General features: G+C 33.0%; 1 protein-coding gene across 3 annotated transcripts; it reads right to left on the bottom strand.

Annotated features, from left to right (window-relative positions):
- Positions 1 to 8,157: 8,157 nt before the first annotated feature.
- Positions 8,158 to 14,383, bottom strand: LOC108467439 (uncharacterized). 3 transcript variants are annotated; one of them, XM_053031399.1, is made up of 14 exons: positions 14,124 to 14,383; positions 13,980 to 14,022; positions 13,008 to 13,232; positions 12,118 to 12,187; positions 11,726 to 11,922; positions 11,035 to 11,110; positions 10,874 to 10,957; positions 10,705 to 10,784; positions 10,495 to 10,621; positions 10,312 to 10,371; positions 10,162 to 10,212; positions 9,920 to 10,078; positions 9,702 to 9,813; positions 8,158 to 8,778 (listed from the first exon to the last, which is right to left on the bottom strand). In XM_053031399.1, exons 3-14 carry the CDS (start codon positions 13,160 to 13,162, stop codon positions 8,609 to 8,611), a joined length of 1,341 nt encoding a protein of 446 aa, XP_052887359.1. In that variant the 5' UTR covers positions 13,163 to 13,232; positions 13,980 to 14,022; positions 14,124 to 14,383; the 3' UTR covers positions 8,158 to 8,608. The 3 variants fall into 3 exon arrangements, with proteins under 3 accessions (XP_052887359.1, XP_017623539.1, XP_017623541.1); XM_017768050.2 differs by having other exon boundaries at positions 9,702 to 9,834; positions 14,124 to 14,382; XM_017768052.2 differs by lacking the exon at positions 13,980 to 14,022 and having other exon boundaries at positions 9,702 to 9,834; positions 14,124 to 14,382.
- Between the last annotated feature and the right edge of the window lie 1,545 nt (positions 14,384 to 15,928).

Below are 15,928 nucleotides of genomic sequence, written 5' to 3'. Positions count from 1 at the left end.
CTAAAAATAGTGGAAAATGAGTTAGAGGCAGAATAAAATATGGGATTAAAGCTTAATGAGTCTATTTTCACATGAAAGAAACAGAGAAAGAAAAAGAATTCCATATTATTTGATATTTGAATTCTTGTGAAACAGGGTCTGAATGAATTCGAGATCCCTGTTCTAACTTTAGAAATTCACCAAAATTGTACAAAAATTATTAAGAGTTATACCTTACATGAATGGATTCCTTATTGAGTCTATTTTTATGGGAAATAAACGGCATAGTCGTTGGAATTTTGTACAGGAGAAATTCGGTTTGTAGTGCATAGGGGTCAGAGTGGTCATACCCTGAAACAGGGATACTTTAACTAATAAACTGTACTATTTGGCTTAACCAAAATTCTGGAAATTTTATGGAAGAAAGTAAAATAAGTCTAGTTTCAGGAAAATTAACAGAACTTAATTCGGAGTTTCGTAGCTCCAGATATAAATAATTTAGTGACTTTTACTCAGGAAGACAGCTTGTAGTAAACTTGAGAATATGTTATAAACATTGATAAAACAAGTTAATGAGTTGCTTATTGTTTTCATATGAACTTACTAAGCTAAAGCTTACCCCTTCTTTCCCATGTTTTCTAGAGTTTCCAGGTTAGCTCGGGTTGGAGGTCGTCGAGAGATATCATCACCCTATCGAGTTAACGTTATCGAGTAAGTAAACTCAAGTGATTCGAGTCTATGGCATGTATAGGGTTTTAATGTGAGTATGTAATATTATGATTTAGCCAAAGGCATTGGCTTGTTATTAAGGTAGTATTAGTCATGTAAATTGGCCTATGTCGGCTAATGACATTATGGGCCCATATGATTATTCTTATGCATGTATGTTATTATCTCTTGTGATGTGGCTTACAACATGTATGCCTAGAGATTGAATTGAGATTCATTGATGAGCTAGTAACTAATGCAGGATTAAGTGATTGGTAAATAGTTAATAATGCTTCATGAATGGTTTGTGATGTAATGATAGTTATGTCTAGTATGTGGTAATGATATGGGCAAATTCTATAATATTTATTGTATAAGAAAATAACTTGAGCATAACATGTTTGTAGATGTTTAAGAGCTCATTTATGTCACGTTGTATGTTATTGGATAAGTATGTATCTATGCATGTGGTGTGAGAGTGACAAAAGGCTTGATAATTAGCCTATTTCGCCACACGGCTGAGCACATGGGCGTGAAGCCTTAACGCACGAGATTTTTCTAAGTTTTTCATGAGTTCTCGATTGGGTCCCGAATCGCCTTGAATGCATGTATTGGGCCTCGTAAGCTCGTATAAGGGATGATTGCATGTGAAAAGAAAAGTTTTTAATTATTTGAGATTTCATGGCCTGTTTAGTATGAAAGTGTCAAGAAAAGTCGTAGCACCTCGAACCCCGTCCGGGCGTCGGATGCGGGCGAGGGGTGTTACATTTAGTGGTATCAGAGCATGGTTTAGTCGGTTCTCGGACTAACCTAGCGTAAGAGAGTCTAGTTATACATGCCATAGTATTACTCGTGATAGTGTGATATCTCTCGGCCCTAACAAAACTGTTGATTAAGACAGGAATGAGTTCCAACCGAGCAAATCTTGATAGAGATAAGAGTAAAGTTGAGATTATTGAATCATGCTTATGATATGCTGAAAATTTGGAAAGGTATGAAAAGAAATCCATGATTTTTTTTATAAGAACTAGTTTTCATTATGTGATACTCTTGAGATAAAGTATGTGAAATAGTGGAGTAAAACACAGTTAAGTTGTGAAAAGCGCTTTTATGCATGTTAGTATTCATACGATGTTAAATGTCCAACTTGATTTGGCCAAGTGTTTAGGAAAAGAAAGAAATTTGCTTGAAATGACAGAATGTATGTATGAATGCTTTTATTGCATGATTAATAATCAGTATATACATGAGGTTGACATTTATGTCTAGATTGATGAAGTCAATATGCAATAATGTTATGCTTTATAATCTCAGTTACAGAATCATAAATGTCACAATAGCATGAAAGTTGTAATGAAAGATCAAATTGGGTGGAACGCAGGGAATGAGTACGATCGTTCACTAATGAATTGACGGAAAAGACTATGGTTGGACCATGGCAATACATGAGATTTGTGTGCGGTGTAAGACCATGTATGAGACATGGCATCGGCATTGAGACGAGGGCTAGTGTAAGACATGTCCAGGACATGCATCGGCCTCGAGATGATAGCCGATGTCGACATGTCGGGACATGCGTCGGCTACGAGATGTGCTAGTGTAAGACATGTCCGGACATGCATCAAGACGGTTACATGTGTCGTTGTAAGACACATGCAGGACACGGCGTCGATACGATGGATGAGAGCTAGTACAAGACCATAGTTGAACTATGGCATCAAGTAAGCGATGTACTCAAAACCATAAGACGTTCTCCAATTTGATAAATATTGGCAAGTGATTAAGACTAAATATGGGAATTTGATAAAACATTAAGGGTAATTTGAGAAAAAGAAATGAAAGTTTGAGTTATGATAAATTCACTTATGTTTTGCTAATATTCGCATGAAATAAAGTTACATGTATTACTGAGATATGTGAAAATGTGTTTATAATAAGTTGGAAATTTGAAATGTTTGAATCAATATGCGTAAAGCTATATTGTTGTTGAATATGTATTTGCTTGAGAGTCAAAAGTTTAGAGGCTTTACAATCTTCGCCCCCTTACCAGAATAGAGTTATACGATGAGATTTTCGAGAGATATGTTGCATAAGCTTGCAAAAGTGAAACCAAGAGTACAATAATGGAATAGTATGAGATTAGCGAAGATGTAATTATTAGAGGAATAATGTCGGACTTGCACGATGTGTCGAATATGACGGATTCAATTAAATAAAGTGATGGCTATCTTTCTCTTCTGAGTATTCTATGTTTTCCTCTATTCTGGGGAATACGTATGGTTATCCCTTTCGAATGGAAATTCTATCGTATGAGGGTGCTAGTGACTGTGATATTAGATGAAAAGTTCTATTGGTCCAGTTAGTTATGATCTACATTTCCCCATCTCTTGATTTCTATTCGATATATTGGAATGAAGTTGACAAGTAAAATCTATGTAAGATTATTCTGATGTTCTATTGATTATGGTTTATATATGCGAGAATTATATTATCTCTATTATGAGAAATTCTAGAGCATACAGACAGTAGTTTCCTTCTGGTTTTCTCTGAGGGATTTTTCGGATCATCTTTATTATTTTCTTCTGGATTATATTCTCAGATTTCTGGTATAATCTTTATATCTTGGAATTTCTTATATTGGCTTTTCTATCGTTCTTGTTTCGAGAATTATCAAGCTTGGTTTATCTTTACGAGTAATCTTTGACTTGCGATATTAGAATCATTATGATTAAGCTTCGCTCGACCATAGAAGTGTGGGGATTTCAGTGTCGAGATTTCTTTAAAATTTCTGGGGTAAAGAATGGTTATTCTACAAAAGTAAATCTGAGTTATGTGCATTTAAGTTTATTCTCTGGTTCGAGAATACCGTTACGTGTTCTTTGGTAAGTAGTCGTACAGTCAGAAATGATGGGGTTTTATTCTTGAAAGTATGTTATGGAAACATATTAGTTGGATTTCTCTTGTTCGAGAGATGTTATAAGTATAGTTATCCTGATTAATAAAAAGACCACATCTATGAAGTTGGAATCATTTGATTCATGTTAGTAAAGTTTCTAAACAGTTGATGATCGAGTATAGAAATGTGGCTATAAGTGGTAAATTAAACAAGTACAAAGATGATTCGACTTTTAATTTGGAATTGCAGGAGGATTTGATTTCGGTTTCTATTACTATTAATTGAGTAAGATTTCAAGATCGAGAAACTCGGGTATCAGAGAATTGAGTACAGAGTTCACAGCAGTATATTGTTTATTCGTTCAAAGGATGTCGAATTGTCTATAGGGTAAAGCCGAATATCAAATGTATTCGAGATTATTATTGTCAGTGATGACAATGGGAAGAAAATAAGAAAAGATCGTTATGAATTTCAGATCGGGATGTCTCTCATTTCCGTGAAAAAGGAGAGATGCAAGTTGAATTGTGAAAGATTGATGATGGAAGTCTGCATGATTATTTTAGTATGTACAGATATATTATTCAACAGATATGACTGAGTTGTATGTTTCTAAGTTTATGGTTCCAAGAATGTCAGTCTCCAGTGTTTCAAATTGAGCTCCGAGGTTTATACCTCAACTATGGAAAAGCTATAGGAAATCTTGAGTATGAGCTTGTGCGGAGTTGTTTTGTAAGTTGTGAGAAAAAGATATAAGTGACTCGTGAAAGTAGAGAACAACTTTTTCTGGTAAGATTTTCGGGGACGAAAATCCCTAAAGGGGGGAAGAAATGTAATAGCTTAGATTTTGGGCCTAGTCGAACAGATGGTTTCGGGACCACTATTCGAGGCCGAGAAAATTATTTTAGTATTATTTTATGTGTTATAATATGATTTTATAAGTGCATGTTAATTTTGGTATATTAATTTTAGCGATTTCTAGTCCAATTTCAAAAAGGACTAAATCGCGTAAAAGTAAAAGTTGTGTTTTAATACCTAAAGGTGTTAAATTGCCTTGTATCTTAAATTGGGGGTCTTTAAAGTGAAATTAGGCCATTGAAAGTGTGATGGCCGGCCATGGGAGACAAAATAGTTGAAAAGTCAAAATTAGACAAAATAGTTTTATTATTAACAAATAAAAAAAAAGAAAAAGAAAAAGCTATCATTTTTCTCTTCCCCTTCACCGAAATATGCAGCAAAGAAAGGGTTTTGAAGCTGGAAAATTTCAGCAACATATTTCCCTTGCTTGTAAGTGATTTTAATGTCTTTCCTTGATGATTTTTGTATTTTTGGAACCCCTAAAGCATAAGCTTTCATAAGAGGGGATTATTTTGCAAAATGATGAAGAGTCTAGGGTTTTACCATGAGAGTAAATGTGTTGTTTGCTGTGTTTTTATGGAAGATTATGAGTCCTAGTTGTCTAATAAACAACTTTTGTGAAAGAAATTGCATGAAAATACCTTAAAAGGGTAAATTGCTAAGTTGTAAAATGAGTTGTAAATGTGTAAAATAGTTGAAATTATGAGTTGCTATAGTTATGAAAATGGTTCATCTAGACTCAAGGAGTAAATAAATTGAATAAAAATTAATTTACGAGCATTGGGGCAAAAGTGCAAATATGCAAAAGTTTAGGGTCAAAATGAAAATTTGTAAAAATATGATTTTAGACCCATATGAATATTGTGACTGATTGGTAGGCTAAATGTGATGTTATAGATGATGAAAATTGAGACTTGGACCTAGAACGGAAAGAAATCGATTTATGGACTAGTACGTCCTTTTCACATTTGTGGTATCGAGGTAAGTTCATGTGTAAATAAGGTAGCATAATGGTTATTTTAAGTTATTGATGTTAATTATATGTTATGCTGAATTTTATTATGAAATATATGCTTTGTGGTTATTTTCGAATAAAATGCAAATTAAGTGTATTATTTGTTAAATATAAAGTGCTACCGAGTATTGGTTTCGGTATTTTACGGAAGATAGCAAGGAGACGTGTTCGAGGAAAATCCCGTTTGAACCTTAGGAATAGATTAGGATATAAGTGACATGTCACTAGAATGGTTGAGCATCCGAACTCGTTGAGTTGAGTCCGAGTTCACTTATGGATGTGGAATGTCCGAACTCGTTGAGTTGAGTCCGAGTTCGTGAGATGTAACTAGGCATCCGAACTCGTTGAGTTGAGTCCGAGTTCACTTACGGATGCGAACGCCCGAGCTCGTTGAGTTGAGTCCGAGTTCACTTATGGGCGGGTTACATGGTAGCTTGGCTACAAATATGGCACTTATGTGCAAATTATCCATGTATCCGAGTTATATTCCGATGTGTTCAACGGGTAAAATTTCTTGTGGAATGGAAGAACACTTAAGATGTAGGTGACGTATTGGTAAGTATTGTGAAATGGATATTTTGGACAGGTATGTACTTAACCCTCGGGTTGAAAATAGATACAACAACGATAAGGTGGTAAGATCATGAATGAGTAATTTAGCCTTGACAGATTTGAGTTACTGCAGTAGTGTAACTTTGAAAATACACTAAAAATAGTGGAAAATGAGTTAGAGGCAGAATAAAATATGGGATTAAAGCTTAATGAGTCTATTTTCACATGAAAGAAACAGAGAAAGAAAAAGAATTCCATATTATTTGATATTTGAATTCTTGTGAAACAGGGTCTGAATGAATTCGAGATCCCTGTTCTAACTTTAGAAATTCACCAAAATTGTACAAAATTATTAAGAGTTATACCTTACATGAATGGATTCCTTATTGAGTCTATTTTATGGGAAATAAACGGCATAGTCGTTGGAATTTTGTACAGGAGAAATTCGGTTTGTAGTGCATAGGGTCAGAGTGGTCATACCCTGAAACAGGGATACTTTAACTAATAAACTGTACTATTTGGCTTAACCAAAATTCTGGAAATTTTATGGAAGAAAGTAAAATAAGTCTAGTTTCAGGAAAATTAACAGAACTTAATTCGGAGTTTCGTAGCTCCAGATATAAATAATTTAGTGACTTTTACTCAGGAAGACAGCTTGTAGTAAACTTGAGAATATGTTATAAACATTGATAAAACAAGTTAATGAGTTGCTTATTGTTTTCATATGAACTTACTAAGCTAAAGCTTACCCCTTCTTTCCCATGTTTTCTAGAGTTTCCAGGTTAGCTCGGGTTGGAGGTCGTCGAGATATCATCACCCTATCGAGTTAACGTTATCGGAGTAAGTAAACTCAAGTGATTCGAGTCTATGGCATGTATAGGGTTTTAATGTGAGTATGTAATATTATGATTTAGCCAAAGGCATTGGCTTGTTATTAAGGTAGTATTAGTCATGTAAATTGGCCTATGTCGGCTAATGACATTATGGGCCCATATGATTATTCTTATGCATGTATGTTATTATCTCTTGTGATGTGGCTTACAACATGTATGCCTAGAGATTGAATTGAGATTCATTGATGAGCTAGTAACTAATGCAGGATTAAGTGATTGGTAAATAGTTAATAATGCTTCATGAATGGTTTGTGATGTAATGATAGTTATGTCTAGTATGTGGTAATGATATGGGCAAATTCTATAATATTTATTGTATAAGAAAATAACTTGAGCATAACATGTTTGTAGATGTTTAAGAGCTCATTTATGTCACGTTGTATGTTATTGGATAAGTATGTATCTATGCATGTGGTGTGAGAGTGACAAAAGGCTTGATAATTAGCCTATTTCGCCACACGGCCTGAGCACATGGGCGTGTGAAGCCTTAACGCACGAGATTTTTCTAAGTTTTTCATGAGTTCTCGATTGGGTCCCGAATCGCCTGAATGCATGTATTGGGCCTCGTAAGCTCGTATAAGGGATGATTGCATGTGAAAAGAAAAGTTTTAATTATTTGAGATTTCATGGCCTGCTTTAGTATGAAAGTGTCAAGAAAAGTCGTAGCACTCGAACCCCGTCCCAAGGCGTGGATGCGGGCGAGGGTGTTACAAAAACATTAAAATAAATATTTCTCAATAAATTGAAAATAAATTTTAAAAAACATGTATACTTAAATAACACTAAAATAGATACAATTTAACAAGCAAATGCCTCTAAAATAATAACAAAATTAGTAAATATTTTTAAAATAATAAAAAATTAACAATAAAATAAGTTTTATATAATATCCAAAAAATAACAACAAAATAGTAGCAATATAATAGTAAAATAGTAGCAAAATAGAAAGAAATTAATAAAAATAACATTAAAAATATTTTTTTTCATTTAGTGAATTCAGGCCGGGCCGGCCCCGGGCCAAAAACACCTTACCCGAGGCTCGGTCTTATTTTTTTACCTAAGCCCATTTTTCGAGCTTATATTTTTGCCCAAACCCTCCCACATTTTTTATGGGCCTTCGGGTACTGACAATGACATGCAATTTTTTAAAGTATTCATATGTGATCCAAACATTAATTTAAATTAATCTATACTAGAATTTAAATAATTATCATAAATTTAATTTAATTTTATAATTAATAAAATATATTACTACTACATTTTATAAATAAAAATAATTATATTAAAATTTCATTAAAATAATTAAAAACTCCAGAGGAGTTTAATGCTAGTTAAGACAAAACTTCAACCTTGAACATTAAAGCCAAAACCTAATCCATATTCTAAAATGATCTTAAAGAACAAAGTAACTTAAAACAACTGCTATTCATGCATAAACTAAGAAAAAAAAAAAAAGCTGAAATAAATAATTAAAATCAATACAATAACTGTTGAATCTTGCAAGTTAGTGTTTCAATAATACTAGTTATTGTCACTATAACTGTTAACAAATTGTTGATATTCTCCATTGCTGACTGTCTTGGACTGTACTGCAATTGAGCAAATGTCCTTCACTTGCTATCCCTTCAATTCCTCCCTCAATCAACCATATGATGCTATGCTTTCTTTTCTAAGCTGTAAATGACTTACTGGTATTATTAACATTTTATGTCATTCCAGTAGGGTTTCGGTCAGTGGTTTGTACAACGGGACACGTAGTTCCATGGTCCAAGTAACCACCACGCCGACAAGTGAACAAAATGCCGGCACAAGTCCTAAGCCGTATCTCGTGATTGAAAAGTTACTGGTTGAATAGTTTCCAGCAACTATTGGTGAGCTACCTGCATTGAAGTTTCGTGGTTCAATATAAAAGTTTTGTGCTGCCAAAGTGCAATGATCTATATTGTTACGAGTCTTCATTTTTTTCTCTGGGTACGAAGATATGACCTTCAAAGAGCTTCTAAGTACACAGAAAAACTTAAGAAAAATTTAATATAACCATGTTGGATACGTACTTGTATCAAACGCTCACACCTGAGTTCAAGCAACATATTCAAAGAGTGTTTGCAAGTTACAACTATAGGATGAAGTCTACAAATTAGATAATCCAAGATCATGGCTGTTCATTTGCAACAAACATGACAGTAATAGCCATGTATACCTTAGATGGGGTTAAAGTACCATGTAAGCCCTTCTACAATGAGTCAGATTGCATTTTGCCCTCTCTATTAAAAAACAAGCAAATTGATCCATGGATGTTATATCAAAGAGCAAATTGGTCCTCGTTCTATTTAAAATTTCATCCGTTTACACTATTAAAAATTGGCGTGGCTGATGCAATAACCAAACAGTAACATGTGGCCTGCCACGTATTCCTCATGCTGACATACCGGGATCAGTTTTTAACAGTAAACATTGATAGAATTTTTAATAGAAGGATCAATTTGCTTTTTGATCTAAGGTACGGGCTAATTTGCCTATTTTTTGAGTAAAGTGGGCAAAGTACAATCTGACCTCTAGTACAGAGGTTTTCGTGGTACTTTTACCCCTTCGATGGCAGGTTGAAATTCGGATGTCGAATTACAGGATAAAACAAAAACAAATCAGATGAAAAATCTAAAGCAGTTCAGGTACAAGCTTATAATAGTTTTGATGATACCACTCAGCAGGCAGTGAAGATTATTATACCATTCACACGCATAAGGAAGATTCTTTTGAAATATCATCTATGATTCCAAAAGCTCATTTATGACAGTGAACTTACTATGAAAGGATTGAAGAACAAATAGGGTGAGCCCACATGAGATTTTATCCAAGAAGCTCAATGATCCACAAACAAATGCGCAACCATTAAGATCTTGACCGATTAGCACATTCTGCATGCTCACAGCAGTCACCTACATGGCTTTAAGAATTGGAATAAGCAAAACACGAAAGAAAAACAAACTAGGAGGAGAGCATGGCACAAATATTCCAACATACCGTCATTAATGCATTTGCTATTCCAATAAATATGGATATGGCATACACGAATAGACTCATGCTTTGAGGTAAGAGGATAATCGCTGTACCACAAAAAATCCAAAGAATTCCTCCAGCAGTATAATAAGCCTTCAGGCGTTGCTCGTTCCATGCAATCTCCTACATAGGGTGAATGCCTAAAGCTTAAGCAATGTTATATAAAAGCTTTCCAAAGATAAAAACCAAGTTTTAACGAGGCAGACCTGAAGAAGAATAGATACTACGAAGCTGCAAATATAGATAATGGCAGGAACCTAACCGATCAATAAGACAAGATATTAGCCTAGCATTCATCTCTAAAACATATTGAAGACCGAAAATAAATTTAATGATGACAAGTTCAGTTCACATACCAAAGCTTTAGAGGACTGTGCCATTTGCAAATCATCAATTACATAGAATGCGAGATATGCCTTCACAAAAAGAAACCATCTTTAAATTTAAAATCTGTGATATTAGATTACTATTCTTCAGTCTCCGTGATACTGAAAAGAATATTAAGCGCCATAAATCGAAGAAATAAAAAGTATGCTTACTTGTGAAACATTAAGTACTAGTCTTGTAAGCATATAAACAATAGCAACTTGATAGTATAAAATTTTCAAGAACCAGTAAGTCCACGAAATCCTTGCATGAATATTTCCATGTATACCTGTCTTCGATCTACATAATAAAGATATGAAATTCTTAGTGATAGCCTAACATGCAAAACATGCCGGGGAATTGTGTCGGGAGATACAGCTCACCTCGGTTCTTTTGTTCCGAGATGAAATACGCCCACAAAGCAGCATCCAATGAATATTGATAAGTATGCAATCCAACGGTACTGCTCAGCAGAGGTGAATATATGATTATGCTCGAATAGGAACACCTAGCATAAGGATCACATCTTCCATAAAATAAAAAAAAGCATACCTGATTTTCAATATCTGCACGTGTTTCTGCTCTGATGACTTCAAATACTATAAAAGCAATTCCATATAGACTGAGATTTGCAACCTAGATTACCAGTGAGTTTAGCACCAGCCATAATACTCATGAGCCATGCAACAAATCAATAGATGAAATAAGCTGACCATTGTAAAGGCATTTCGACAGCTTGCCAGTACTACTCTGCTTGTTGAATTGAGAGTGATGCAACTCACCATGGACCTGCAATATAGAAAAGATACAGGGAAAAACCAATTTTATTCCAAGATTAAAAGAAACATATAAATGATAGGTTAAAATATGTTGTTAGTCCTTGTACTTTGACAAAATTTGAGATTTAGTCCCTCTACTTAAAAAGTAAAATATTAAGTCCTCTTACTTTTTTATTTAAAAATCCCAGACCGGTTATCAAAATTGTAAGTATTTTCTACCAAAAATTGTCAACTTGGAATTTTGATTAGGCAATTCTCATATGACATGGTATATGATTGACAAAAAATAAACATCATAAGTTGACAAATTTTGTCAAGAACTGCCAACAACGATAATGATTGGACTAGGATTTTTCAACTAAAAAAAGTAAGAAGATCGAATTTTTACTTTCACAGTGCAGGGACTAAATCTCAAACTCTATAGAAATATAGGGACTAACAACATATTTTAACCTGAATGATATTCTATCACAAGAATCCATTAAGCACTATAAGAATTTGCAGAAAAGACTTCATCCAATCCAATCAGAATTTTATGCTTTTGCTTCTCTCTCTGCGTAGAAGATTTAAATATGATATCATGTATGTTACAACGAGAAGATTGATAAAGCTATTGAAACATTACATGTGTGAAACCTGAGTAGCAGCCCAGCCGACATTAAAAATTGCAGCAAATGTACTGTATGAAACAGTCTCTACTATTGTTGAGAAAGACGAAAGGAGTTTACAAGGTATACAACCACCAAAAACCGAAGAAAAAGAAACAGCAACCAAGATAGCTCCTGCACCATGCCATATTTTGAAATGTCCAAACCTGTCAATCTATCAAGTAAATGAACAAAAATTATTGCCACAAGTCAAAAGGAAATAAAAGAAAGGAGCATAAATTGAAAAACCTTGCTTAAGATTAGAGCTATAATACTAATTTCAACCATGTTGCACTCACAACAAACATGTAAAACATGTATATATTGCCACGAGATGACAAGGATTAAAGAAAGATTTGAAATCAATTACCAGTTCACCAAAAAATATGGTGGCTAGACCATCGGCTATTTGGCCGGAAAGCATGACAATAGCAGCATCCCTACAATAAAATAAAAAAATAACACATGGAACATTATATTTACAAAAACAAAAATTAAGAAATACATGAAGATGGAATTTACATACATAATCTCCAAGAAGCTAACTATATAGATATGCTATAATAACAGAATTACAAAGTTCAATTATATAATAAGCCAAAACGAAGTAGAAATTTTAGAAGCTATGTAAAAGCGAGAAGAATCTTAAAATCTAAAATGTTTAGACATGTTTTCTTTGTTCATAGCATCAGTCCACAATACTAGAATGACATCTAGTCATGCTTTAGTTTTCCATTATCTTAGACCTAATTTCTACCTTCTGCTGCACATAAATCAGATTCCTATAGTTCATTTGTACCAAAATGATTATTTTTGTGAACATGGTCAATTTGACATACTTTGAACATCAACATGGAGACGCCAACAGTAGCAAATTGGACTTTTAAGAGCTTCTCCCTTTTTTCGCTCCACATGCTACGAGTTTGTAGACAGGATTAACGAATGGGTAGAGAATAGAGGCATGCATAAATAATACCAAGTTCCTTCAAGAGACTTGCACATATGTGAACCAAAGGCAACAGATATAACTTTCAGTAAACAATGAAAGGCAGGTATGAAATGCAACTAGATTAAAGTTTTACTAATACCAAAGTCTAAATGAGAAAGGTTAAGCAAAGCATTTTCCGCCTCAGGGTCATTTTTTAATCAAATTCAGATCAACAAACAAGTTTAAAAGTGACAAAGAGATTAAAGAGGAAAAATACACGGGAAATCAATCATGAAGATGTTAATTTCTGATCCAATAGAAAGACTATATACCTAGAGGAGAGCCCGATCTCAGTTAAGAACAATAGAAGATAAGTAAACCAGCATGCAGAAGTGATGTCATTTAGCATGTGACCCACACCATAACAGTAAACAGACCATCTTCCAACGGGCTTAGAAAATGAATCATCTTCGATACTGTTACTCATTACAGTCAAAAGGAGTTGACAGGAACCTCTACTGAACGTGCAAAGAATGTAGTTCCTGATCAACCCAAACCTACAAGCAAAACATTCATCGTTGAGAGAGGAAAACAAGAAAATACACATCTGTATGAAGAAAAGTGAGTCAAGAAACAGGCAAAGTTTTGAATGCTCTTTAGCTAATAGCAATACAAGACCACAAGACATCACATTTAGCACATATGGCAGAGACAAAAGACTACAAGCCTTATGATATCCTATTCATAAATAACGTACAATATAAGCAGAACAAATATATACATTAATTGAAGAACTTAAGTCTTTTTAAACTTTAATGATCACTTAGTTTCCCACAGTCTTTACCAAATCAGTGAATTCTAATTCACTTTCCACTGTTTAGCATATACTTCACCCTGTAATTTTAAACTTCAATAATCACTTAGTTTCCCAGTCTTATATTTTCTTTCCTCCAGCTTTACAACAAGAGAAATAAAATCCCATTTCAGGCATTTTCCAACATATCCTATTTTTGCTCACAAAGCAAATAAAATAAAGCCTTCAAATCAAACCCCTCCCTTTAAGCTTCTGTTTTAGCCCAGTGGAACTCACAGCACCCATCCCCATCCATGAATTTCAAATGAACCCATTATCCAACAAATCAATCAATAAAGATTTCTTAAACAAAAAGACTATTGTTTCATTGAAAACTGATAAAGCGTGCTTGCGAACAGCAAATGGAATACCAATCAAATAGAATGTGATAAACGTTGCTTGCAAAACCCAAAGTGAAGGGAAAAGAATATACAGAAAGGAAGCAATATACCTTTGACCCAACGAAGCAAATAAAGGAGTGGATGGCTTAAGTTCTTAACATATAAACAAAACGACCCAAAATCAAATTAGTAAAGAAGAATTAAAAACAAGCAAAAAATAAGAAAGGAAAGGAAAGGAAAAAGAGAGTGCATACAATTGGTGGAGATGAAGGTTTTGGTGACTGCTGGCTTGTTGTGGGGGACTGCAAGACTGGAAACCCGTTGGAAATTGTGAACCGAATTGCGTACATGCTAAATATAGCTAACTTTTGAAAAGGAAATATATATTAAAATTCATAAGGAAACAGGACATAATACAACTCAAGGATAAGAGAAAACAAAACTCCAAAAAGTCAGAAAAGGAAGGAAGCAATGAACAAAACAAAACGGAAAATCACGTCCTTAGCACCCGCATGTCCCCGATAATATTAAAAGGCTAAATTATAAAAATAGTCACTTTTATTTACTTTAAATTATATTTTAGTCTCTTACGTTATCTTTTTATTACGAAGTGGTAATTCTACTATTAAATTTCGTTACTTCCCTAACGGCAGTCTTACATGGCAATCTAAATAGGTTTTAAATACCAACTTGGATATCCAGTTGTTGGATGAAAATAAGTTTTTAATTAAATAAATTAATTTGGACTGCCCTGTAAGACGTCCAAGTTGGCATTTAAAACTCATTTGGACTACCACTTAAGACCGCTATTAGAGAGGTAACGAAGCTTAACTGTAGAGTAACCATTTCTTAACAAAACAATAACGTAAGTGACTAAAACGTAACATTTCAAACGTAAGTGACTAAAATGTAATCTGAAACAAATAAAAGTAACTATTTTTATAGTTTAACCATAGTAAAATGTAAGAAAAACTAATTGTCTAATTAACCCTTAACTTTCAAACTCTGTGCATGTTAGTCCAACTTTGATATTTCAATCAGGATGGTCCTGGATAATGTGGTTTTGGATATCTATAGCTATTTAATTTATTTTTCATTAACATAAAATTAATTGTAAGTATTTATATATTTTTAGTTAACATGAAAATTTTAAAATTATATAATTAAAAAATTAGGTTTACAATTATTAAATATGAGTTGATTTTAATTTGAAAACATAAAATCAAATTTCAAATTTTAAATGGAGATTAAATTAATTAATTAATTAAATTTCAATATTATAGTAACAAATCAAATGATACTCTAATGGATAAATTTTTCAATAATTTATTTAATTAATTTTGATATTTTGAAATATTAAAAAAATTAGAACTTCCAATGTAAACAAATACAATTTGTTAATTTTTTAATGAATTATTTTAGTTTCTACTGTTATTTCACTTAATTTATTTTACTCCTATCAATACTTTAAAAAAAAAAATTTTGGTTAACCAAGATGAAAACGACTTAAAAGTTAGTGACTAAAATGAAAGTGTAAATATGATACGGTATGTACAGTCAACCGCCGTTAGAGATTTAACGCTTGAATAACTAAAATGAAAGCATCTTAAAATTGAGTGACCAACTAGATAGTTATTAAAAATATAAATATTAGTGAATTTAGATACTAGGAGATAATTTAATTAATTTAGATTTAATTAGTAATATTGGGGTTTAAATCAAGATCTGCATCCGCTTTTATTTTTTAAATCAATTTTTTTAAATCATTATAATTATTAAATATTGACTTTTAGATATTCCATTGATAATTATCATAATTATTAAAATAGTCATTTTGTTTGTCATAGATTATATTTTAGTCACTTACGTTATCGTGTTGTAACATTTGAGTCACTGAGCCGTTAATTGCCTTCAATGGTGTAACGATAAGATGACATGGCATGTTAAATCATTATTTAAAATGAAAATTTTAGGTTAAATTCTACAATTAATCCTTTAGATTTTTTTCTTTTATGTTTTTTAATTTTCTTTTTCTTTTTCTATTTTCTATCTTCTTCTA

Source organism: Gossypium arboreum, chromosome 8 (genome assembly GCF_025698485.1).
Source record: "Gossypium arboreum isolate Shixiya-1 chromosome 8, ASM2569848v2, whole genome shotgun sequence".
Lineage (NCBI taxonomy): Eukaryota > Viridiplantae > Streptophyta > Magnoliopsida > Malvales > Malvaceae > Gossypium > Gossypium arboreum.
This window is presented reverse-complemented; position numbering and strand designations above follow the sequence as displayed.